The 25,467-nt window shown below is 41.4% G+C and overlaps 1 protein-coding gene across 2 annotated transcripts in view; it reads right to left on the bottom strand.

Moving 5' to 3' along the window:
- Window positions 1–25,467, bottom strand: part of sm (heterogeneous nuclear ribonucleoprotein L) — a 111,664-nt gene that overhangs the window by 37,172 nt on the left and 49,025 nt on the right. For both annotated transcript variants that reach the window (XR_002009950.2, XM_019057736.2), the window contains exons 6-8: window positions 15,775–15,847; window positions 12,247–12,315; window positions 8,603–8,726 (exon numbers count right to left, since the gene is read on the bottom strand). Coding sequence is in view for 1 of the 2 variants with exons in the window: in XM_019057736.2 (XP_018913281.2) it covers window positions 8,603–8,726; window positions 12,247–12,315; window positions 15,775–15,847 (266 nt within the window). In the remaining variant the exon portion in view is untranslated. The remainder of the gene's footprint in view (window positions 1–8,602; window positions 8,727–12,246; window positions 12,316–15,774; window positions 15,848–25,467) is intronic.

The raw sequence follows: 25,467 nt of genomic DNA on the forward strand, positions 1-25,467 counted from the left end.
CGAGTAATTCTCTTCAGGCTCTCGAGTAGAAAAGCAGTCTGTTCGTTATGTCGATGTTCGGGATGGAATAATAAGTCACAAAATCCGTCAGACCGATCTCGCAAGGACCGAACAACTCGAGAGGTCTAGGCAGTGCAAACTCGAGTACGTTGCTCCTCCCCGTCAACATGAACGTGTGACATCTTTTCTGAGCTTCCATATTTGGTTTCGAGAATACTATATATTCCTGGTTTGTACGAGCCATTCTAAACATCGTTTCCCGTAGACGCTCGGGTTGAAATTTTGTTCGCTATCATAATTATATCCTATTGTCGTCGTTGAGCTACCGCGTGAGCGTAAAATGTATCGCGTAATTTCAACGGGTGGTGGTAGATCACCGAAGCTGTCGTAGTACAATGCGTTACCGCTCTTTAAATCCGGTATGCTGTCCAATGTGTACCGGCTCCATCGCTTCGGTCCAGATTGATGATACCACACTCGGGGCGTTGGGTTTCTTGCTCGCGCCAATTCATCGATCATGAACACACCGCGGAAATGCGGGATTCGTAATTGTTCCGTCGCAGCGATCCTCAACTCAACATTCGTCATCGCTCGGCGCGGTAGCTCACGGATCAGTTTAAATTATTTCGGTAAGGTCTCAAGAAAGTCCGTAACCTTTACGGTACGGTCGCAAGTACAATCCTTCACCGAGGTGTACATTCTCCTTCAAAGATCCGTCGATGACCGTCTTGATCATTTTCGCTACCGGTGTGATTGTTCGCGCGGCCAGACCGATACTCGTCAGAGATTCTTGACTCCGGCACCCGTCTTCGGGATAGCCAAGATTCGCTCCGCCGGTTTTTTTCTTCTTCTTCGTTTTCGACGCCCCGGCACCCATCTTTGGGAGAGCCAAGATTCGTTTCGATCGACCGCTCACCGGTTTCGTCTTCTTCTTCGACGCTCTCTTCTTCTTAGGTTTCGGTTTTTTCGCTGCCACCGTCTTGTTTAGTCCCATTCCGAGTTTGGCTTTGAGTTTCATAGCGTTCGTTACGGCGTATGCTGCCGCTCTTTCACCCAACGATGAGTCGGACGCTTTCACACGTTCCAAGCTCTGTCCGCAAGTATGAGATCGGCTTTGTTCCTCTCGGTGGTGTCTTTGGTCTTATGTAAGCGATGTCGTGGGACTTGCAAGCTTCGTCGAGCGGAATCATACCCGGATCTCCGCGTTTCAATCGTTCTGCGAGCGAGTGCCCGGTCCGCAGTACCTGTAGTCGCCCGGTAAGTGTAGTTCGAACGGTAGTGAATTTATCAACGAGTTTAACAGTCCACATCCTCGATGGTTTTTGCTGCAAGTTGATAATCTTCTCGGTGACATACTCTGACGAAAATGTCCAACTATTTATACGGAGAAGTAAAAAAAATAACTGTCCGATAAAATAGGGAATGAATACGATGCGACTCGTCAAGCAAAGAAAGTCATTGCGAGTCCCGAACCTCGACAAACGAAGAAGCAAAATGAAAACCGACGACAACGACGACGACGACACAGTGAACTGTTACCGGATAGTATCCGTTGCATTGTCGCCGGACCGTCCAACTGCGGTAAAACAAACATGATGGTTTGCTTGCTACAACATCCGAACGGATTGAAGTTCCGCAACGTGTACTTGTACTCCAAGACACCGTTCCAACCCAAGTGCGAAGAACTGCGTCAGATATTCGACGGAATCGACGGTCTCGGATACAACGTCTATTCGGACACGGCCGAGATTGTTCCACCAAACGATGCCGCATCGGACTCGGTCTTCATTTTCGATGATGTCGCCTGTGACAAACAAAATGCGATGCGGAATTATTTTAGTATGGGAAGGCATAGCTCGGTCGATAGTTTCTACTTGTGTCAAACTTATTCTCGCATACCGAAACAATTGATTCGCGATAACGCTAACCTGCTCGTAGTTTTCAAACAGGACGATACAAACTTGCGACACATCTACGACGATCTGTCAACACAGATTTCACGTTCGAAGATTTCAGACATATCTGCTCGGTGTGCTGGCAGGACGAGTACGGGTTTTTAGTCATCGATGAAGATAGTAATAAGAACGAGGGAAGGTACCGGAAAGGCTTCGATACTTTTATTGAACAAGATGGATAACTTATCGTTGTCGACGATCGCTCAGAAATACGGTAGTATCGATAAAATCCGTCAAGATATCAAACGGAAGTTAAATACCATTCGCACCGGAGAGGCGGACGCTCAGGTGACGTTGAAGAAAGTTTTTCAAACCGTTGACAGATCCGCTCGCAGCGTTGCAGAAAACTGTCTCGTTATCAACACCCGCACTTGTTGCTGCTCCTCAGGAAAAGAAAACCAAGATCGAACCTTCAAAATCGAAACGAAAGATAAAACAATGTTTGTTGATAGTTTATTTGCTTCGTTCGGATCACCGAAAAATATGAACAATGATGATGATGATGATGAGATGATAAGGACTCAAAGGAGGATGATGAGATGATGATGAATCGTTCCAAGACGCAACGGATAAAGAACAAACAACGGTCGCCACGGAAGACGACGACGTCGATTCTCGAGACAATCACTCACTGCCCCGAACGTACAATTCTACTTGGACTATCTGGAAAAACATCCGAAACAATCCGATCCCGCGTATGGTGTGCGAAAAGCGATCAACGGAAACTTTCTCATCGGAAACCGAACCATAAGTTTCGATTCGAACGGACGACTAATCTTGGACGGTAGCGATGAGGTGTTCGAATCGACACCCGGGTTCTTGGAGCTCCTTTTTAAGAAACATCCGCGTAATTACACAGCAGATGATTGCGCAAAATTCCAACGAGTAGTTACGCTCACCAATGCGCATCGGAGGGATCTTCATCCACACGGTAGACCCAACTCGAACCGCAGTCAAAAATACCGCGATCTCATCAAACCTTTGTTCGCTACATCGACTCCGAGATCAACGAGGAAGTCATCGCGTAAAAAACTGAAGAAAGGCTCCGGTATCAAAATTCATCGTGCGAAACGGGAACTCGTCTATTGGACGATCCGAACGAATTGGTCCAACGTCTCGTTTTACTTGTAGCTTCGAAACAAGCTGGTCACACCGATCACGATCGTGAAATTCTGAGTATCGTCGAGGAGCTTCGCGAAGCGGATTACATCCACTAAATATAGGATCCGCACAAAAATGAGTCACACCGACCGGTTTGGAAGATCGAAAGGGACTTACGTTCGCAACACGAAGCAAGGTCTCAAAGGAGACGGTTTCTTACTGGATCCCGACGGGAATTATCTTGTATCCAACAAACGGATCAGACAACTGCAAGATCCCGAAGAGGATACCGACGCCGTGAACAAACAATGGACAGACTCGAGGTGGACGGAAGCTATGAATTCGACACAGCTTTGTTTGGAGAAAATGGAAGAATACAAAAGTATCGCGCAACGACTCGAGACGAAATTATCACGACTGGAAAATAGGATCAGTCAACTAGAGGTTGTGAATTGAATGAAAGAAAATAGTGTTGAGATGAGTCACACGGACGGTTTTGGCCGATCGAAATTCCGCCGCGGTCCAAAAGGTGACGGATTCTCACTGGATTCCGACGGAAATTATATCGTATCGAACAAACGGATTCGTCAAGTGCAAGATCCCGAAAACGATGAGGATGCGGTGAACAAACAATGGTCCGAACGGAAGTGGAAGGAAGCTATGAAATTAGGTCAACACTGTCTGGAGCGTATCCACCAACTTTAACAATCTTACAATCGTCTGGTTAAAATAGTAGCATCGAAATAGCATTTGAATCGAGAGAGCGGACGACGACGACGTTGACGGTAATTATCATGTCGGCAGAAAAACGTGGATTGTCGAGGAGCTACATAAACCTGCACGACGAAACTATCCGCGTCGTAAAGTACGGATTCTCGGATTGTTCGATTTATGGCAAGCCGATCTCGTTGAGATGCAACCGTACGCCTCGGTCAACAAAGGATACAGATATCTCCTCACCGTCATCGACGCGTGCTCGAAAAAGGCGTGGGCCGAACCGCTCAAATCGAAAACGGCCACGGATGTCACTTATGCTCTGCAACGCGTTCTCAAAGCAGCCGGAAAGTCACCGAAACATTTACAAGTCGACATGGGCTCGGAATTCTACAACTCCAAATGTCAAGCATTGATGAAGCGTCACAAGATCAATATGTACAGCTCGTACTCGACAACCAAAGCCTCTATTGTAGAGCGATTCAACCGAACGCTCAAAACGAAGATGTGGAAAGAGTTCAGCGCGCAAGGATCGTACAAGTGGGTAGATCTATTACCGAAACTCATCCGTGAATATAACGGGAGCGTTCATCGCACCATCGGGATGAAACCGATTGATGTCACCGAAAAGGATGTACCGATGATCCTGCAAAAGCTTCGTGGGCCGCCGCTGAGTAAAATTGAAAAGAGACGTTGGTCAGACGAAAACTGAATGTCGGTGATCACGTCCGGATCTCAAGACTCAAAGCCATGTTCGAGAAAGGATACACACCGAATTGGAGCACGGAAATTTTCAAGATTGTCAGCGTCAATCCGACCGTTCCGATCACGTACGATCTGAAAGACGCGCACGATACGATCATCAAAGGAAAATTCTACCGCGAAGAACTCCAACCCACCAACTATAAGGATACGTTCCTGGTGGAGAAAGGTCTGCGTCGCAAGAAAAACCAGGCCTTTGTCAAATGGTTGGGTCTGGACGCGAGTCACAACAGTTGGATCGATAGTAAGGATTTCGTATAAATAGTATGCAACGCGAACTGTTTTAAACTGTAACTGTAAATACCCCCCCCCCCCAAAAAAAATTTTTGATTCATCAATCTGAGCATTGCAATACCCAATCCCAGTCGCTCATCGCAAAACATAAGGTTCCGATACGCATCTCCAAGCGCTAAAAAATGTAAATTACCGAATCAGACCCTAATCTCCAGTCTCCGAATACCAGCCCCATACTGTAAAATACGGTCTTTCGAAGCCGAAAATTATACAAGTCAGAAATCTCGGAAACGAAAAGTCGTATTAAAATTCGGTCAGTACAGTTTTCCGATCTTCGAAAGTGGAAAAGAATCGCATCGATCCGCAACGGATCGGACGAGGGTGATTTTCCGAAAATTTTCAATTTCCCGAATCAGACCCTAATCTACAGTATCCGATACCAGGCCCATACTGTTAGATACGGTCTTCCGAAACCGAAAATTTTTACAAGTCCGAAGATCCGAATTTTTTGCACAATCTGGCAACACTGTATCAAAAAATTAACTAATTTCTCGCCCCATCTGGCAACACTGTAAAATGTGATGTTGCAAAATTTCACCAATAAATAAATCATTTATTTAAGTGCACCGTCCGGCAACGCTGCTGCGCCATCTTGAAAAATACACCATTGCATAAACCGCAGATTGAAGGGGCTACATTACACGATTGCATAACCCGATTATTGAAGGGGCAACATGCAATACTTTCTTCCTTACAGCGTTGCCATATTGAATAATAATCCCTACACAACACTGTACTTTAATTCGTATTTTTCTGCACCATCATGCAACGCTGTTGGATTTTTTATCGAGTCAAGTCGCCATTTTCACACTACTGAAGTACAGGGTGTCCAGAAGTTAACGTGCTTATTTTTCAGGATCGATTTTTCGGCTTAAAATATAACTATTTTTTCCTATACACATATGCCCAAAAACGCTTCATAAGTGAGCTATGCGCTTCCTAAGTAGCCATTTTTTTTCTTTCAAATTGATGTAACTCCTCGTTATTTTGTCGTAAGTAACTGAAACTTGGTGGGGGGGGGGGTGTATTTTTTTCCATACTGTTCATTTATCGTGTTTTCGAGGACGCACGTCTGCGGACAATGGCGTCACGAGCGTTCCCGAATTTTAAAATTGCGATAACTTTTTTGGTGGATGATATTCGGAAAAACGGATTACACCACGTGAAAGAGCACGAAAACTCAGGGCCTGAAAGTACTGCACAAAGTTATCCAGAAACGTGTCATTTCGACGCAACAGAGCTTCGAAAAAGTTTCAGATTTTCGAAGCTTCTTGCTAAGTAGGCAACTTTTACTGCAGGGACCGTTAGAAAATTGCCTACCGAGCAAGGGGCTTCAGACTCTGAAAGATGAATCCGTCGCGATAGCTTCGGGATTTTCAAAGCCCCTTGCTCCATAGGCAATTTTCTAACGGTTCCTGCAGTAAAAATTGCGTACTCAGCAAGGAGCTTCGAAAATCTGAAACTTTTTCGACGCTCTGTTGCGTCGAAATGACACGTTTCTGGAAAATTTTGTGCAGTACTTTCAGGCCCTGAGTTTTCGTGCTCTTTCACGTGGTGTAATCCGTTTTTCCGAATATCATCCACCAAAAAAGTTATCGCAATTTTAAAATTCGGGAATGCTCGTTACGTCATATCCGGAAAACGTACGTCCTTGAAAACACGAAAAACGAACCGTGCGCTAAAAAATACCCCCCCCCCCCCCACACCAAGTTTCAGCTACTTACGACAAAATGACGAGGAGTTACATCAATTTGAAAGAAAAAAATGGCAACTTCGGAAGCGCATAGCTCACTTATGAAGCATTTTCGGGCACATGTGTATAGGAAAAAATAGTCACATTTTGAGCCGAAAAGTCGATCCTGAAAGTTAACGTACTTAACTTTCAGGATCGGTTTTTCAGCTAAAAGTATGACGTTTTTTTCCTACACACATATGCCCAAAAACGCTTCATGAGTGAGCTTTGCCCTTCGAACTTTGCCATTTTTTCCTTTCAAATTGATGTAATTCGTCTTTATTTAGTCGTAAGTACCTAAAACTTTGAACACAGAAGTATTATTTAGCATGCTGCTCATTTATTGTGTTTTCAAGGACGTGCGTCTACGGACAATGGCGTCACGAGCGTTCCCGAATTTTAAAATTGCGATAACTTTTTTGGTAGATGATATTTGGAAAAACGGATTACGGTAAGGGAGGGAGCGCGATTAATCAAGGCCACCAGGTACTGCACAAAATTGTCCAGAAACGCGTCTTTTTGACAGTACAGCGCTTTGAAAAAGTTCCAGATTTTCAAAGCTGCTTGCTGAATAGGCAATTTTTACTGCAGAGACTGTAAGAAATATTGCCTACGGAGCAAGATGCTTCCAAAATCACGAGGCTGTCGCCGAGGCGCGGCGCTTCCTTGCTCCTTGCTCATTAGGCAATTTTTCGCGAGTCCTTGCAGAAAAAATTGCCTAAGAAGGAGCCTCAAAAATCTGGAACTTTTTCGAAGCTCTGTCGCGTCGAAATGACGCGTTTCTGGACAATTTTGTGCAGTATCTAGTGGCCTTGATTTTCCGCACTCTCTCCCTTACCGTAATCCGTTTTTCCAAGTATCATCTACCAAAAAAGTTATCGCAATTTTAAAATTCGGGAACGCTCGCGACGCCATTGTCCGCAGACGTGCGTCCTTGAAAACACGATAAATGAACAGTATGCGAAAAGATAGACCCCCCCCCCCCCCCCAGATTGTACATGTACAAGATTTCAGGTACTTACGATTAAATAACGAGGAGTTACATCAATTCGAAAGAAAAAAATTTACAACTTTGGAAGCGTAAAGCTCACTTATGAAGCGTCATCGGGCATATGTGTATGGGATAAAAGTCATATATAAAGCCGAAAAGCCAATCCTGAAAGTTAAGTACGCTAGCTCTCAGGCACCTCGTATTATATAAAAAAAATGATATTATATGCTGTTATTGCGCCAAAAAATATTTTCGTTGATGGTAGTTAGTAAAAAGGATTCTAATCGCGCAAAATTAATGCAGAATGAACGAGCAGTCACTATCAGTGATACTCGCGGACCGAAAACAACGTTACCGCCTTGAAAGACGCATGAAAGGTCTTCAGGCGTGTAAAATCAAATTATGGGCTGTTATTGCGCCCAACAATAATTTTTGTTGAAGTTAGTGAGTAAAAATCATTTAAATCGCACAAAATTAACGGGCAGTCACTATCAGTGATACTCGCGAACCGAAAACAACGTTACCGAGATGATGGACGCATGAAAGGCCTTCACGAGTATAGGCTGTTATTCCACCTAGTACCTAACTAAGTTCTACCTCTACCACAGGGTACTGAGAATCCGAAAAGTCGACGGGGGCAATAATGACCTATACGCGTATTGAACGTTATTAGTGATGGGTCCTCTATTGTCCGAAATTTAAAGTTCCCGTTCGGAGGCTGTCGGCCACGGCGCGCGGCGGTGGCACCAATTACGATTATCCGATCTGACTGGAATTTTATGTACGTTCATTTCACACCAGAAGACAACTTTCTTCTTTTTTTTTTTGGGGGGGGGGGTTGTCAGACATTTGATTATCGAAAAGTCCAGTGAAGAAAATAAGAACCACCCTACAGCACCATTTAAATTAAAATTTTCAAGCACAATTTGGCATAGAATACGCGAAGTTCCATTTTCATCGTACTGCCACTACTGTAGATAATTATTCCCAGCTTAATCTAATTAATTCTAAAGTCATTGAGAGTTTCTCGCAACCAGTATGTATTTATCTCACCTAGAATTTTCAGACAACTCATACTCATTGAAACCATCATTGTAATCAATGAACTCTGAAAAGATCCTGGAACGAGCTGGTATGGCGGGGCTTGCCAGTTCTCCAGGTCCACCGGGCGCTCCCCCTGAAAAAAAGAACTGTCAAAAATTTACAAGTTTACAAACACAGTTTACAGGTTACAAAAGATGACAGAAGTAATTTCTTACACAAATTCCGAGCTTCACTCTACTGAATTTCATCAGATGGGTTATATTGGGTTTCTGGCTCAGTTATGAGCTCCAGGTTGTATACAGCACATGCGCCTTCCGTGACTTCGAGTCACCTTAGACGGCTTCAACTTCTACCTTCCATAGCTTGCATCAATCTTTTGGCTTTCTGCACACAGTGAGAAGTTCTCTCTAAAATGAGAGAGGTTTTAGTCTTACTTCCACCACCTCAAGTCACATCATGCGGCTTAAATCTTCAGCTTCTGTGGCTCATGGTAACCGCTTCCTGCACACAGGAAGCAATTTCAGGTGTACCGCAGTTTTTAGCCAGAAAATGAAGTTTCTAGCTCTGAGGATGTGAGTGCAGAATTAATATGAAATTAAATTCAAATGAATAGAAAAATACACGTGGCACCAACATGTTATTCGAAGCGCCGCAGTTCGTGCATTTACTTGTAATGAGTTCGAAAGACATAGATCAGTTAGAAAGTTAAAGTTCTAAAATCTGACAATCCATTGACAAGGCTAGGTTCATCGTTACTAACGCCTTTAATAAACTTTGTAGCCACCTACGATCTAAAAGACACGCACCATAGTATCACCAAAAAATTCTATCGAGGAAAGCTCCAACTCATTAATTAAAAGGACACGTTCTGAGCTGCGACAAGAACCGAGCTGCCGTTAAGTAGCTCGGTATAGACGAGGCCGGAGATCATGATCGACTCGACACGTTCCCTTCCGTCTATCATCTTTTAGATGGTATCGGATGGATCGGATCTCTTCCGTCTATTCATCTTTTATCGTCTATCAGACTTTTGCGGCGATGGCGACGGTTGTAAACTTAAATGACTCAAATATCACGGTATATCCGATCAATTCGAAAACCAAATGGGCATCCTCTTCCGTGACGGATGTCACTCGACTCACCTTGAATATGTTAGGGGTGCTACACCTCTATTCCAATTACCGTTTTCCCAACTACAAATTCAGTTTCATCAGATCGATCTGCGACGATAACACTCGCGAAGTCGATATCGTAAGGATCAATGTTAAGATCGGAGAAAAAGAGAGAAGTGATGTATAAGTGTTCATTCTTTTGGAACGAACCGGAACGGAGACGGTAATAGAAATGGGAATTAAAATAATAATAGAAACCATCAAGGTGACGGAAACGGTGACAGAAACGGTAACGTTACGATTGAAGTAAAAATGAAAAAAAAAAAAAACTTTCTTTACGGATCGAACCCTAATATCCTAGTATCCAGTGAAAAAGTCTTTGTACAATCAAGTGCCCATTGCGAAAATCGAATACAAATGTCTACTGTTTGGTGCCAAAATCCACAGTTCGATACCAAACCGACTGTCCGCTGCCGAAACCCCTTCTTCTGATAAGCGTTCTTACGCCAAAAATGTACTGCCCTATTAGAATAGACATTTTCTGTACACCATCTGGCAACTGTATACACTGGAGTTAGGTTCTGTTACTTGGAGCTACTCGACTTAGCTAAGGTTGGGCTGAGATATTTGGAGCCATTGGAATTATGTTAAGTTACTTGAGAACACTCGACTTAGGTTAGTTTCGGTAACTTAGAGCTACTTTACTTAAAATCGGTTTGTATCTGCTGATCGTGCTGCTGCTGAGGATGCTGATCGTGCTCCCGTTCCTGCTGCTGCTATCAAAGGCCTTGCTAATTCTCTTCCTCCTGCTACTCCTGTTGTTGCAACTGCTGAGGATGTTGATCGTACTCCTATTGAAGCTACTGTTGTTGTTGCTGTTAATAATGCTGCTGCTGCTAATCATGCTGCTGCTGCTGTTCCAAAATCCCCATCTTCACCCTCCAGAAATATTTTCGAGAAGATATGATGCAGCAGGAAATTATACAGTGAATTAAAGAGGGGATTCAGAATCGAAAGGATATGATGTAGCCTATACGACCTGAGATAAAGTTTGTGATGTCTTTCATGGCAAAATGATTTCCCTGGTTTTCATTACGCTGACTCCGCTACATTAAAGTACGAGTAGAAAAGAAAGAATCTTTCATTGAAAAGTTTATTTTAGTAAATAAAGTTAACGAAAATAATTATTTAACAATTTTGGCAGTTTGTGTTTGAGGAGAAATAAGTCGAAAATCTGAGACAGTTGAAGCCAAAAAGCGGCAAATCCCCGAAAGATGAAGTTTCCACCTGTGGCCAAGAGGTCAGTGGAGAGTCTTTCTTTGTTTCTGGGAATCTCAGAGGCCGCGCACTTCGGTGAGCGTGGATACCTACGAGTTTGAAAACGCGACAAAGAGAAGCCGAGGCGAAGAAAAGGAGCGTGGACATTGAAGTACGTAGCCGTTGGTGCGAGTTGAGAGGAAGGGCGTGGTGTGGTGACTGAAAGAGAAAAAGGAAGGGATGCACGTAACTATCGAGTGAAGACGAACAAAAACTAAGAAGAAGAAAAATCGAGAAATGGAGCGTAACGATTGACGGAAACCGATATGTCGAGGGAGTGGGGACGATTAGACGAATTGACACAGGTTTAGACTCAAACAGCATGCTCAACAGCACAGTGCGCCGGGGGAGCGCATTTGCCGTTGAGGCGGCTTAACCTGGTGAAGCCGACACCCGGCATGACTTTTTAATCAGTTTGAAGTGATATCTGTGAATTTTACTTGAAAGTGCTTACAATTTGGTAAATTTTCCCGTTTTATTTTTGTCTTTACGATAATTTGAACTGGAGTTGTGATTTTTTGAAACTTTGACCTATCATAACTCGGTCAAAAATTAAGATATTGATCTGCGGTTTGCGCCAAAATTCTTAGTTTTTTATGTTCTTTCGAATGAGGTATCACAAGATAGGGGTTGCCATTTGAAAAAAAGTTGGGGGCCCCCCGCGCCCCCCCAGGGGGGACCAAAATTTGGACCCCCCCCAAAAGACGGTTCCCTTTGAGATAGGAACATTCCCGAAGTTTCATTACCCTAGCTCAATTCGTTCAAAAGTTAGCAGGGGTGGGACGGACTTTTGGTACACCTCGTATACACACACACTCAAAATTTATGTGCATTACATATATACCATGGTTCCAGCCTCGTTTTTTTGTTCAATTGCAACGTTTCGGCTACGCATCGGAGCCATCTTCAGGCGATTTCACTTTTACTACTGACTAATTCCTACACTTACGAACTAAGAAAAAACAACCCTGGTAAAGGGGGATATTTTGAAACCAGATATACGACTTTAATGTTTGAAAAATAAATCATTCAAAATGACTTTTAAGAGGCTTGAGGAACGTTCCCAAGACCTTCCTCGTTAGTTCCGCGGAACTATCCTGTTTCCATTTCCGGTACTTGACTTTCGCATGAAACTTTGATCCCAGGGGGGAGGGGTAGAGCGTGGACAGCAATAATTCCTTGAAATGGTGATACTAGTGAGGGAAGGCAAAGTAAAATACTCACTGAAAGGCGTGGGCCTTGCACCGAAATGTGGAGGTTCTTGAAGAAGAGGTCCTCTCGAGGGCACTGTATCTATAAAAGAGAGGACAAACAACCTAGTCATGACTTGTAAATCACTCACAGGTGACAGTTGAAGACGTATATGCAAAACGATAACGCTAAAAGTACTTGTAAAGAGAAATGTAAGAAAAAAAGTTGATTGTGCGCAGTGTTTTGAAATGTTTCAAAATTTCCAGAAATGGTTCATCTTTTAAACTTCGGATAACCGGGAAAATCTTCCTGAAAAATTTACTGAGTTAAGTAGGTTATAAAACATACATTTTAACTTTCCTTCTGAAAGCTTGCTTCGTTCCTGACTGTCCATCGAGCCAAAGCTTACATTCATCTCCTAAAAATACTTCAAAACTTTAAAGAGCTTGATGCAAAAACGGCTTTTTTCGCCCCCCCTCTGGAAGTTCTTCAGACTTTGTCTATTGATTACTCATACTTGAGCGCTTCTTTTCCCAAATTTTCAGACCCCCAAAAAATTTTGGGGGGGAGCTAGGGGGGGGGGGTGGAAGTCAAAACCTGTGAACCTCGATATCTCTTGAACAAAGAAAGATATCGAGGTCCAGTTTGGACGAAAAATCGCCTAAAATTGCATACTTTAAGATTCCAAAAGTCGAAATCCCGATATCACATTTTTTAGTCAACATATGTGCTTTTTTCCAGTTTTTAGGTCAAGAAAATTTCTTTTAAACAAAAAATTTACAAAGATCTCAATTTTTTATTTGAACCAAAACCAGTTTTTTAAATTGTTCGTCTTTTTCCGCATCCAACGAGTGGTCCATTAAGCTGGGGAACCAAACGGTTCCGGAGTTATGATCGATTGAAGTTTCCGCTCAACGCGCGCCGACCGATTTTCGCGCGCAAAAAAGTCGGATTTGACTGTTATTAGATCAGATTGAATGTTCAAACTGAGCAAAATGCTTTATTAGGGACTCTTAAGGGTCGCTGAGTTCAGAAATTACAGATACTTCCAAAAAATTCACGATTTTAAAATTGCAGCATCGGACAGGACCACTGAGCGGCCGGTCGGCGCTCAGTGGGCCTCTAAAATAGCGCTGCGGAGCTGTAATTTTAAAAACGTAAATTATTTGGAAGTATCTGTAATTTCTGAACTCAGCGACCCTTAAGAGTCCCTAATAAAGCATTTTGCTCAGTTTGAACATTCAATCTGATCTAATAACAGTCAAATCCGACTTTTTTGCGCGCGAAAATCGGTCGGCGCGCGTTGAGCGGAAACTTCAATCGATCATAACTCCGGAACCGTTTGGTTCCCCAGCTTAATGGACCACTCGTTGGATGCGGAAAAAGACAAAAAATTTAAAAAAACTGGTTTTGGGTCAAATAAAAAATTGAGATCTTTGTAAATTTTTGTTTAAAAGAAATTTTCTAGACCTAAAAACTGGAAAAAAAGCACATATGTTGACTTAAAAATGTGATATCGGGATTTCGACCTTTAGAATCTTAAAGTATGTAGTTTTGGACGATTTTTCGTCCAAACCGAACATTGATATCATTCTTCGTTCGATAGATATTGAGGTTCACAGGTTTTGACTTCCACCCCCCCTAGCTCCCCCCCGAAATTTTTCGGGGGTCTGAAAATTTGGGAAAAGAAGCGCTCAAGTATGAGTAATCAATAGACAAAGTCTGAAGAACTTCCAGAGGGGGGCGAAAAAAGCCGTTTTTGCATCAAGCTCTTTACAATAACATTTTCCCAGCAAGTTTTCTCAAGAAGATGTGGAGCTTAAAGATGAAGAAAATGTCTAAATGTAAGTAGTTCAGCACTACAGGCACTTGGGTGCGTTAGGCTGCTTTGGTACTTACTTAGCTTCTCAGGAAACTTAAGCACTTAATAGTAGGAACGAATCCCGAAATGGTCATGGTGTAACGTGTAAGGAAAATTTGGACTTCGATATTGGTGAGTCGTAAAAAATAATGGAGTGAACTACTAAGTTTCGACTTAACGACTAAAGTTATATAGCACTGGATTTAATGTTATAAAACCTTTCAAACGTCAACCGATGCCATCATGAAAAAGATGTCAAAAGTATTCTTTCCAATATTTTAAATGTGTACACGAAATTGTCTAAAATTTACTTTAAAAATAGTATCCAAATATTAAAACATAATTTATAAATATCTTGACATCACTTTTTAATAATATTTTTAAGTTTCATCTAATCACATCATACTGTATAATATAAATCATACGTGTAACGCTTTACAACCTAACGCTGGGCGTGTCCGCTACCCCTCCAACTGCATAACCGATCCTTGCTCTTTCTGCGCCCACTTAATCCGCCACCTTTCCTTGTACAGAGCTCTTACTTCAGCCCAAATTTCTTTTCCGGCTTTTTGCCGGTCATTCAGTTTTCCGACCAGTTTAAGTCAGTTGCCTCTGCTACTATGCGGTACACTCTGTTGTGTTTTGTATTGCGTGGTTTATCTTGGGTTTTTTTTTCACTTACTCACGTGAATCTAGTGATTTTCTCAGTAAGTCGTGAAGTAACTCTTATTAAATTGTTTTCCTTCTCACGGTAAAGTATCATTATATTTGACTCTCTCGATGATCCTGCCCATACTGTTCGTCGTTAGTCACTCTTCGTAAGAATGTTTTTTTCATTTATTTATTTTTATTGTTGGTAAAGTATCATAACTATTGAAATTCCTCAATATTTCTCAGGATATATTATTAATTATTTTTTTTATTTCATCTCCTTTCATAGTAAAGAAAATCGCTTTCAGCCATCTGGATATAGTCCCTACTTGAGCCCAGTCTATTTACATTTACCACAGAAGGTCCGCTGTGGACCTTAAAGAGGGTGAAGCGTATTCGGCGGTTCGCGTCGCGTAGCGGCCAGTGGGCGTACCCGCGTGCCACCTAGTAATAATTAAAAACATTTAGAAAGAAAACTCACTTTCTTAACAAAGCGGTCACGGATAGTTAATAGTATAAACTTGGCGATACTAAACATGAAATGCTGCTTTAATTAATTGTTGTACGAAACAGTTTTCTGGGGTACGTGGGAGGCTCCTTCGCAGTAAATCAGAAATCTTGCGATGACACGTCGTTCATTAATTCAAGTTCCCTCATGATTAAGGGATTGATCGGAAGCAAAACGAGCCGAAAAATTGAGTCGATCAGTCGACTTTTAAAAGTCGACCCCAGTTAGGAATGGTCCGTGAAACGTAATGCAAGGAATACCCGTATGCACCATCTGGCATCGCTGTTGCATGACCTATAAATTGGAGGGGCAACATACACTATTGCATATCCCGGAGATTGAAGGGGTAGCATGTGATACTCAATGTTATTTCAATTGCATAACCCGGAGATAGAAGGGACAGTATCCAAAGGCGTACGCACATTCCAGTAGCCCAAAATTTCCTTAAAAATTCTTATAGCCTGTTTCGGGTCGAATATTTCGTCGACCGTTTTCTACCAAATATTACAACAATAAATTAGGTAGTGAACTATATACTTACTCGTTGTTCCACGAGGCGGCTCTGTATAATCCCAACTGTCCATGTCATTTTTGTACACGTTTAGTTTTGTTGGCTGAAACATAGAGCGGAAATACCTACGGATCAAGGGAAAGTTAATTCTGAAACTAAGCCTCCCTCACTTTAGCCCCTCAAGGTAAAAAGACTAATTCATGTATTCCAAATGTTTGGTCAAAATTTGGAAGTACTCTGAGAGAGCTAAAATTCCTCCCGGTTTCGTTTGAAGAAGTTCAAAATTTACTGCCATGCAAAGCACTGAAAACTAAGGAAATCACTCGGGGAGAAATACACACATACATACATGACACATCTTCTAGAGTTTTCAACAAGATTGTACATTGCACTCCTGACATAAAAAACCCTCTATTATCCATATTTCCCTAAGCAACTGGGCTGTCATGTGCTGACCAAGTTAATTTGACCTGGCGGTGCACAGGACACAATCCTTCTCTCATCAATTTTGAATGAAAAAACCCCCAACCACCATCGACTTACCACTCTTGTAATGATCTTCTCCCGGTCTGTTGTGTTCTACAGGGTGATCCAAAAGTCCCTTCCACCCCCTCTAACTTTTTACCTAATTGAGGTAAGATTTGAAACTTGGGGAATGTTCCTAGCTCAAAGGGAGCTACTTTTTGGCCCCCCTAAAATTTTCAGAGGGGCTCCCCTTGGGGGGCAACGGACCTAACCTTTTTATTTCGAACTAGAGAGTCCGCCCCCTAGCCGCTCCGCGGCCCAGCCTCCTCGTAGATTCTGTCAATTCATGATGAGAACCACACTTCATTTTTTTTAAATACATTATTGTTGTAATTTTCATTAATACTACTAAAGTTCTTTTAGATGCGTATCCGTTCAAATCATTCATCATCAATTTTCAGTAATAGCAAAAATTCTCAACTTTAGTGATGTCGTAGGTATGTTTTCGATTGATTTAATTAGAGAAAGGATGTGCATATTTGTTATGCTAATGACTCATTCTTCCACAAATTTAATTTATTCGAAATTTAATCAATTTAAAATCAAATTAATTGTTACTTCAAGGATGAATCTAACCGAATTAGGATGCACTTAGATTAAACGGGATTAATGCAGTTGCATCTATCAAACTACAGTATAGGTTGATTATCGATCTTTGATAAGTCGTTCTATAGATAGCAGGATTGACTGGGATGAAAATGGATGTATTGGTATTCACCGGGTAAAATGATTGTAGGAATTTTGAGAAAAGGGGAATAATCTTCCTGGCAAGCAAGGAGCTCAACCTCTCGGGACTGCCCTACCTGGCACCCAAGGGGCCGTGGTGTGTTGGATTTGTTTCGTGTGTTGATTTGTGGGGTGTGTTTGATGTGTTTAGTGTGTTTGATTTATTCGGTGTGTTCCATGGTTATGTTCTGTTTGATGAGTACGGTGTGTTTGATGTGTTTATTCTGCTTGTTGTGTTTGATGTATTTGTTGTGTTTGATGTGTTTGAAGTGTTTGGTGTGTTTAAAGTGTTTGGTCTGTTTTGTGTATTCTGTGTGTTTGATGTGTTTTTTGTGTTTGGTGAGTTTGATATGTTTGGTGTGTTTGATGTGTTTGGTGTGTATGGTCTGTTTGATGAGTTCGGTGAGTTTGATGTGTTTAGTGTGTTCGATGTGTGTGGTGTGTTTTGTGTGAAGCCCTCAAAGTGTTTGGTGTGTTTGATGTGTTTTGTGTGTTCCATGTGTTTGGTGTGTTTCTTGTGTTTGGTGTGTTTGATGTGTTTGGTGTGTTCCATGTGTTTGGTGTGTTTCTTGTGTTTGGTGTGTTTGGCGTTAAGCCCCAAAGTGTTTGGTGTGTTTGTGGGAAGTTTTTCAGCCCCTTGGTGGTTAGGCTCCTTGGGTGCCACGTGAGGCAGTCCAGAAAGGTCGGGCTCCTTGGTTGCTAAGAGGATTATTCCCCTTTTCTCAAAATTCCACCATTTAACTCGACTAATCATGGTCCATCCTGTTTCACACTGATTATTGCACTTTTCATAAAATTCCTGCATTTGATCCTGGTTAATATCAATACATCCCATCCAATCCCTTCTATCCTGCTTTATATCGAGCCATATATCGAATATCGATATAGAATACCTTATTTTATCCCTATCTATCCTGTTTAATCCTTATCAATCCCGTTTCACGCTAATTATTGCTATTTCCTCAAAATTCCTACATTTTATCCCGGTTAATATCAATACATCCAGTTTTATCCTTGTCTATCATGCTCTACATTGAACGATACATGGAGGAAAAATAAACAAAGGTCAATATATCGAAGGGTGGGATATATTCAGTTTTATCCCTATCCATCCTATTTTATCCCTATTCATCCTGTTTTATACATATATATCCCGTTTCACACTGATAGTTCCCCTTTTCTTAAAATTCCTCCCTTTAACCCCGACTGTTTTATTTCGAACGATATATCGATGATAGATAAACAAAGATCAATATATCGAAGGGTGGGATGTATTCAGTTTTATCCCTATCTATCCTATTTTATCCCTTCTATCCTATTTGTTCCCTATCCATCCTGTTTTATCTCTCCTGTTATATGAATATGTATCTCGTTTCACACTGATTATTCCCCTATTTCTAAAATTCCTCCCTTTTATCCCGGTTAATATCAATTAATGCCATTTTTATCTGTGTTTATTCTGTCTAATATCGAATGACATTTGGAAAATTACATTTAAATTTCCGGGGATTTTTATTGACGTTTTCTGATTGGTTAATGAAAGGACCGATGAGAACGCAAATCGACACGGACGTGCACACAAAAAAGGCCTTAGCTTTATTTAATAAAAAACTAGAGGGCTACGCCCCCTGGCCGCTCCGCGGCCCAACCCCCTCTTAGATTCTGTTAATTAATGATGAAAATATCACATAATTTTTTTTTATACATCATTGTTTGTAGGGGTTGATATGTTCGATTTAATGACGCGCCTTATAAACACATTGTGTTGGAGTTCACTGCTTGTTTTAAGTTATATTCATAATAAAAAATGTTTTGTTCATAGTAACAAAATTAATTGTTTTGAAGATAATAATTACATACTGCATTCCTCAATTTTAACAGTAGAAAATAAACAAAGTTATTGCAGAACTTCTTGATACACAATGTTCATTGCTGTGTTTTTATTTTTGTTGTCATCAAAATTAATGATTTTTATTTTTAAACCTTCTTTAGTCCTACATCTAGACAATGCTACATACAGTTGCCCGTGAGCGAACATTGGTCTTCATTTATCTATAAAAATTCCCACTCTGTCAAACGATTGCCCTTGGCTTTTACTAATAGTCATAGCAAGTGCTACTCTAACGGGGAATTGTTTCCTATTCAAAACAAAAGGTAGGTTTGTTTCTTCTTTTGTGTTAAGTGTAATTTTTGGTAGTGCAACTATTTTTCCTTTATTTTCTCCTGTTAAAACTGAGCGATGCAAAATGCATTTGTTTATTTTTAAGACAATTAATCTTGTCCCATTGCACAATCCATCCTCAATACAAATGTTGCGTAGTAACATAACCACTGCTCCTTCTTTTAACTTTAAATTTTGACTTGGCATTCCTGAAGGGTTCAATGAAACATGCGATTATCGATACATGCGATTATCAGTTTGATGTATTTGATTTGTTTGATTGTGTTTCATGATGTGTTTGTTGTGTTTGATTGTGTTTCATGATGTGTTTGTTGTGTTTGATTGTGTTTCACGATGTGTTTGTTGTGTTTGATTGTGTTTCATGATGTGTTTGCAGTGTTTCATGATGTGTTTGTTGTGTTTGATGTGTTTGATTGTGTTTCATGATGTGCTAGGGTGTTTCATGATGTGTTTGCTGTGTTTCATGATGTGTTTGCTGTGTTTCGAGATGTGTTTGTTGTGTTTGAAGTGTTTCATGATGTGTTTGATGTGTTTGCTGTGTTTCATGATGCATTTGATGTGTTTTATCCCGGCTTCTTAACATAGTTACATCCAGTTTTATCCATGACTATCCTGTATAGATAAAATCCCTCCCTTTTATCCCGGTTATTATGAAAAAATCCCGTTTTATCCCAGTCAATACTGCTTTAGAACAAACGATGTATCGAAGATCGATACACAAAGATCGATATCCTTCCTGTTATCCCGGTTTATTAATATAGGTACCTACATCCCGTTTTTCCAGGACTATCCTGTATAGGTAATATTCCTCCCTTTTATCCTGGCTAATTAGAAGAAATCCATCCCATTTTTATACGTGTCTACCTATCATTAACTCCTTTAACGATAACGATAACGATAACGATAACGATTAACGACAAATCGAATATCGACATATGAAGATCGATATCCTTCCTGTTATCCCGGTTTCTTAATATAGTCACATCCCGCTTTATCCATGACTATCCTGTATAGGTAAAATCCCTCCCTTTTATCCCGGTTATTATGAAGAAATCCAGTTTTATCTCAGTCAATACTGCTTTAGAACAAACGATGTATCGAAGATCGATACACAAATATCGATATCCGTCCTGTTATCCCGGTTTATTAATATAGGTACATCCCGTTTTTCCAGGACTATCCTGTATAGGTAATATTCCTCCCTTTTATCCTGGTTAATTAGAAGAAATCCATCCCATTTTTATACGTGTCTACCTATCATTAATTCCTTTAACGATAACGATTAACGATATATCGAATATCGATATATAAAGATCGATATCCTTCCTGTTATCCCGGTTTCTTAATATAGTTACATCCCGCTTTATCCATGACGATCCTTAATAGGTAAAATCCCTCCCTTTTATCCCGGTTATTGTGAAGAAATCCTGTTTTATCCCAGTCAATACTGCATTAGAACAAACGACGTGTCGAATATCGATATATAAAGATCGATATCCTTCCTGCTATCCCGGTTTATTAATATAGGTACATCCCGTTTTTCCAGGACTATCCTGTATAGGTAATATTCCTCCTTTTTATCCTGGTTAATTAGAAGAAATACATCCCATTTTTATACGTGTCTACCTATCATTAATTCCTTTACGGAAGAATACATTTAAATTTCCCGGGGATTTTCAATGAAGTTTTCTGATTGGTTAATGAAAGACCAATGAGCATGCGAAATGACACGGACGTGCACACAAAAAAGGCCTTATATTTTTTTACTAGAGTACCTATATTAAGAGAGTATGGCCACTGGGCCCCATGGAGAGGCTTAGGACCCAAAAATGGCGGTGCTTTGTTTTGGTTTTTGGGGATGGGAGGGGGTCACTGCCAACTTTTGACGGTTACCACCAACCGTACTTGCTGCCAACCTTACTACATTCAAGATAATTTTTCTCAAAAATTGCACACGATTAGTCTTAAAAATATGTAAAGAAGTCGCAAGAGTGCATTTGAGTAAATTTCTCGTTACGATAAGCAAAGAAAACTACATTTTGAGTCATTTTGCATTACATTAATTTATGGCGTCCGCCATTTTTGGGTCCTAAGGGCTCCATTCAGCCTAAGATGGCTGAGCCAATCAGAGGTGGTAACCCCAGTGGCCATACTCTCTCAATATAGGTACTCTATTTTTTACTATAGTAAGAAAGATAAGAAATAAGATAGAATAACCCTCTTTGTGATAGCTAGTTCAAAAGAGCATGAAACGAGAAAACTTTTCGCGCAAACCCGAAGTCTATGTCTCGAACCGTTTCAAAATGGCGGCCGGTGAAAGTTCAAAATGACCGAAAATTGTTTTTTTTAGAAATCTAAGTTAAAATGTGAAAATATTATGCCAAAATACCCTCAAGATCCAAGGTTTAGGCAAATTCATCAGCAAAAAACCGAGGTGGCAATTTTCGGCTATTTTGAACTTTAACCGGCGGCCATTTTGGAAATTTCGGTTTTTTTTTTAAATCCAACGTCAAATTCGTTTTTCTCGTGTCAAAATACCCCCGGAAACCAATTTCGCGCAAATCCATCGAGAAATAACCGGTGTGAAGCTCCGGTCATTTTGAACTTTAACCGGCCACCATTTTGAAACGGTTTGAGATATTGACTTCGGATTTGCGCGGAAAGTTTTCTTGCTTTATGCTCTGTTGAACGAGCTATCACAAAGGAGGACTTATTATCTGAAAAAAATTGGGTTCGTTGCCCCCCAAGGGAGCCCCCTGAAAATTTTAGGGGGGCAAAAAAGTAGCTCCCTTTGACCTAGGAACATTCCCCAAGTTTCAAATCTTTACCTTGATTAGGTAAAAAGTTAGGGGGGTGGAGGGGACTTTTGGATCACCCTGTATAATTCTGTATAAATTATCAACAGTTGAGATCCCAAATTTTCCCGCCTCTTCCTAATCTCAACCATACTACCAACATATTTTCACAGAACCTCTTCATTTTTTAAAGAAACTAACCTCCAAATTCGACTTATTCATTCCTTGTTTTTTACATGTTTTACAAATCCAACATTTTTCAAACCCAATTCTATTTCTTTGTCTGACTCCCCATTCCGCTTTTATTTTACTAAACTTTTTACTCAAGGTCGTCTATAAATTACGCGGGCAACACCATTTTTCGGATTTTTTTTTGCACCGCATCGCAAATGTAACGGTGGTTCTAGACACCCCCAGACTAATTATGTAACAGTTGCCTCAACGCTCTCTCTCTTTTTCACATAAAAATCTGAAGGAAATCTCCTCACTGCAGAAATGGTAGGGGCAAAGCTTCTGTTAGTAGAAGGCTCTGCGTTTCAAGAAACAAGAAAAACAAGAAAGAATACAACCAACCAACTCGCACATAAAGCTTTACAAACAGGGGAGAAAGAGGAAGAAAAACAGTTGAAATCCAATGCACTTGTTTGCGTTGAAGCCTGTAACTTCGTAAATGTATTCAATGACTAAGAGGCTATGCCCCTTGGCTGCTACGGGCGCTACGCAGTCCCAGCCACTCCAAGACCCACTTCGCGGATCCTTGTAACATAGTCTAAATGCAGGGGATTTCCTACGGACTGTCTCTAATTTGTGACTGTAAGAATCATGAAAGTCGACCCAGTTGCTCTTCCGACCAAGATGTTACCAAAACATGAACATTTACGTTGTTTAAATGGGAGAATTCGCAGTTCTATCACCCACGGTGGACCGGAGTAATAAGCGAGGCAAGGGTTAACAAAAAAGTACCCTATTGCCAAGGTAAAAATATATAATATAATATAAACCATGGCGAGAAATTTGAAACCTGCGAAAGATTGGACCGATGAGAAGACAAATATGAAAATGCCAATTCTCATGCCATTGGTCCAATAATAATATTGCCTTTTGGCGGGGAGCGATTGGACCAAGAATCATCAAATTGAAAATAAGCATTTTAATTCAAACTTCCCGCCAAGAATGAAACGAAACGAATGGAGCGAAAGCGTTTCGTCGCTTTTGGATGGTCTGTAGTAAAGGAGCATACCTTCATTTCCCTCACCTTGCCCTCCTGCCGTTCCGGGCTGTCAGTTCCAAAATCGAATTAGGTGGTGGAACTTACAAACAAAATAAGATTCAACATTTCTAGTTCAGTTAAATTTTCTGACGAAGGACGACGGTCCATTCCTATGGGAAAAGTGGGCCTGGTTAAATCGGCTGGTTTTTGATATATTGCAGGTGATCAACCTACTGATCAAGAGTGTCAAAAGGCGTTTCTTCCTATCTCGAAGTACCCCCCTATTTTGGGGGTCAAAGTTCCCAATTCAGCGTATAATTGGTAGTTTTAACACCGGGGTTCAATGGTTCCATTTAAGATTCTCAAATGGTTTCTTGAGTCTATTCTATCCTCTGAATACGCTAGAGATCATCTGAATTCAAAAGGTGAATCATGCTCCCTTATGGTAGGAGGGGGGGGGGGGGGTTGGGTTGACGCCATCGATTCCAGCGCGAGTCACGTTAAAGGGAACGGCAACCTTAAAGACAAGTTTGGCTAAATTGACGAAGAAAAGTGTGCAATGAACGATGCCGAAATCCGTTTGCGAACATCTTGAGCCGCTATCGCGAAAAAACAGCGCGTGACGCCATGAGCTCCGTCTAGCATTTCGCAGTCTGCACTCTGCATTTCGCAGTCTGCACTCGGCATTTCGCAGTCTGCACTCTGCAATCTGTCTCTGGTGTCAAGTGGCCGATGTGTGTTCGCGACAAGTTAGTAGTTCACCCCGAGTTCGCTCGTTCCTGGCCGGCTCTTTCATTCTTTGCTTAGGTGTGACTAATAAGAAGACTTCGCGGCGCCACACAGCGAAATCGCCAGACTTCGAGTTGTGTGCGTGTGAACCGCATGACGTCACCGGTTAGACTTACAATCTTTCATATCTCTGCCGATTTTGCGCATTTTTCATTCGAGACAGAGCCATTTTGCTTCTTGTACCATCCCGCTTCAATTTTTAATACTACCTCATTTTCGATTTTAGGGTTGCCGTCCCCTTTAAGCCGATTCGTTCGTCATGTTTTGAAGACTCTTTTTTGCGAATTATTTCGACTCAGAATGCATCAATGCTCGATGCATCTGAGAATACTAGGGGGCTACGCCCCCTGGCCGCTACGCGGCCCAACCCCCCGAAGGCGCTCCGCGCCATCAATGGGCCGCTTCGCGGCCCTATTTTTACCCTCCTATCAGTTTTAGTTTTATTTTCCCCCTAAAAAATTACGATATGAGATATACTTTAATTTTAAACTTCACCTAAAATTACTTTAAAATTAAAAGGGCGCGTTTTGGAATGACTGCTGGATGAAATATTGCAGTAAAACAATGAACAATGATAAGGGGTAATAATTTAGGATCCATAAGTCGGGGATCGACCCCATACCGAGTTAGGAATGGTCACCTTCGACGTCTTAGACGACTCGGCCACCGCTCAACGTTAGGTTTCAGGTGCGAATCTTGTGTAGATAAGTGTAGAGTTGATGCGCAGGCGACACATCCACTGCGCAACCTCTTCGACCACTGCGCATCCTCCCGCGCATAGCGGTAGCAGTCCCGGAGCATTCTGTAAATTTACTCACTTTTATAACGTGATTTTAAAAAAACCTGGGTCCTATTTCCATAATCTAACTAAAGCGGGCTCATCTAGGGCCAATTACCTGACGATCTACGCAAAAATCATGGAAATCGGCCCGGTAGAACGCTCAAACGAACTATGACAAAAAGTATAAATTTACATTGTTTAAATGGGAGAATTCGCAACTTTACCACGTAATATAAAAAAACCTGGGCCATATTTTGAAAATCTGGAAAGAGTTGGCTTATTTAGAGACAATTGCCCGTCGATTGCCGCAAAAATCATGACAATCGGCCCGGTAGAAGGCTGGAACTAAGCGTCACCAGTTACGCAAAATTAGGAGGTCTCGGAGCTTATAGTATAGAATACCCCTGGTGGGAGGGGGGAGGCGACCGAACTCGAGCAGCGCAACGGGCTAGTGCGAGTCGCATCAAACCGATGTCTTTACCAGGTTTTGGAGACTTTGTTTATTCAAATGCTTCCGACTGAATCTTGAAAGGTCGACCGACATCCTTTCTACTGGCGCTCCATAAGTAATCGATCAAATCCTGGAATCTCTCATCGGATTAAGAGAGGCGAGCTCGCAGTGATTTTTCACGTAATCAGAAAAATTAAGGAAAATAATGGTGAATTTTTTTGTCTTTTTAAAACTTTGTCACGGGAACGGAGTTCTTTGTTGACA

Source organism: Bemisia tabaci, chromosome 1 (assembly GCF_918797505.1).
Source record: "Bemisia tabaci chromosome 1, PGI_BMITA_v3".
In the NCBI taxonomy this organism is placed as follows: domain Eukaryota; kingdom Metazoa; phylum Arthropoda; class Insecta; order Hemiptera; family Aleyrodidae; genus Bemisia; species Bemisia tabaci.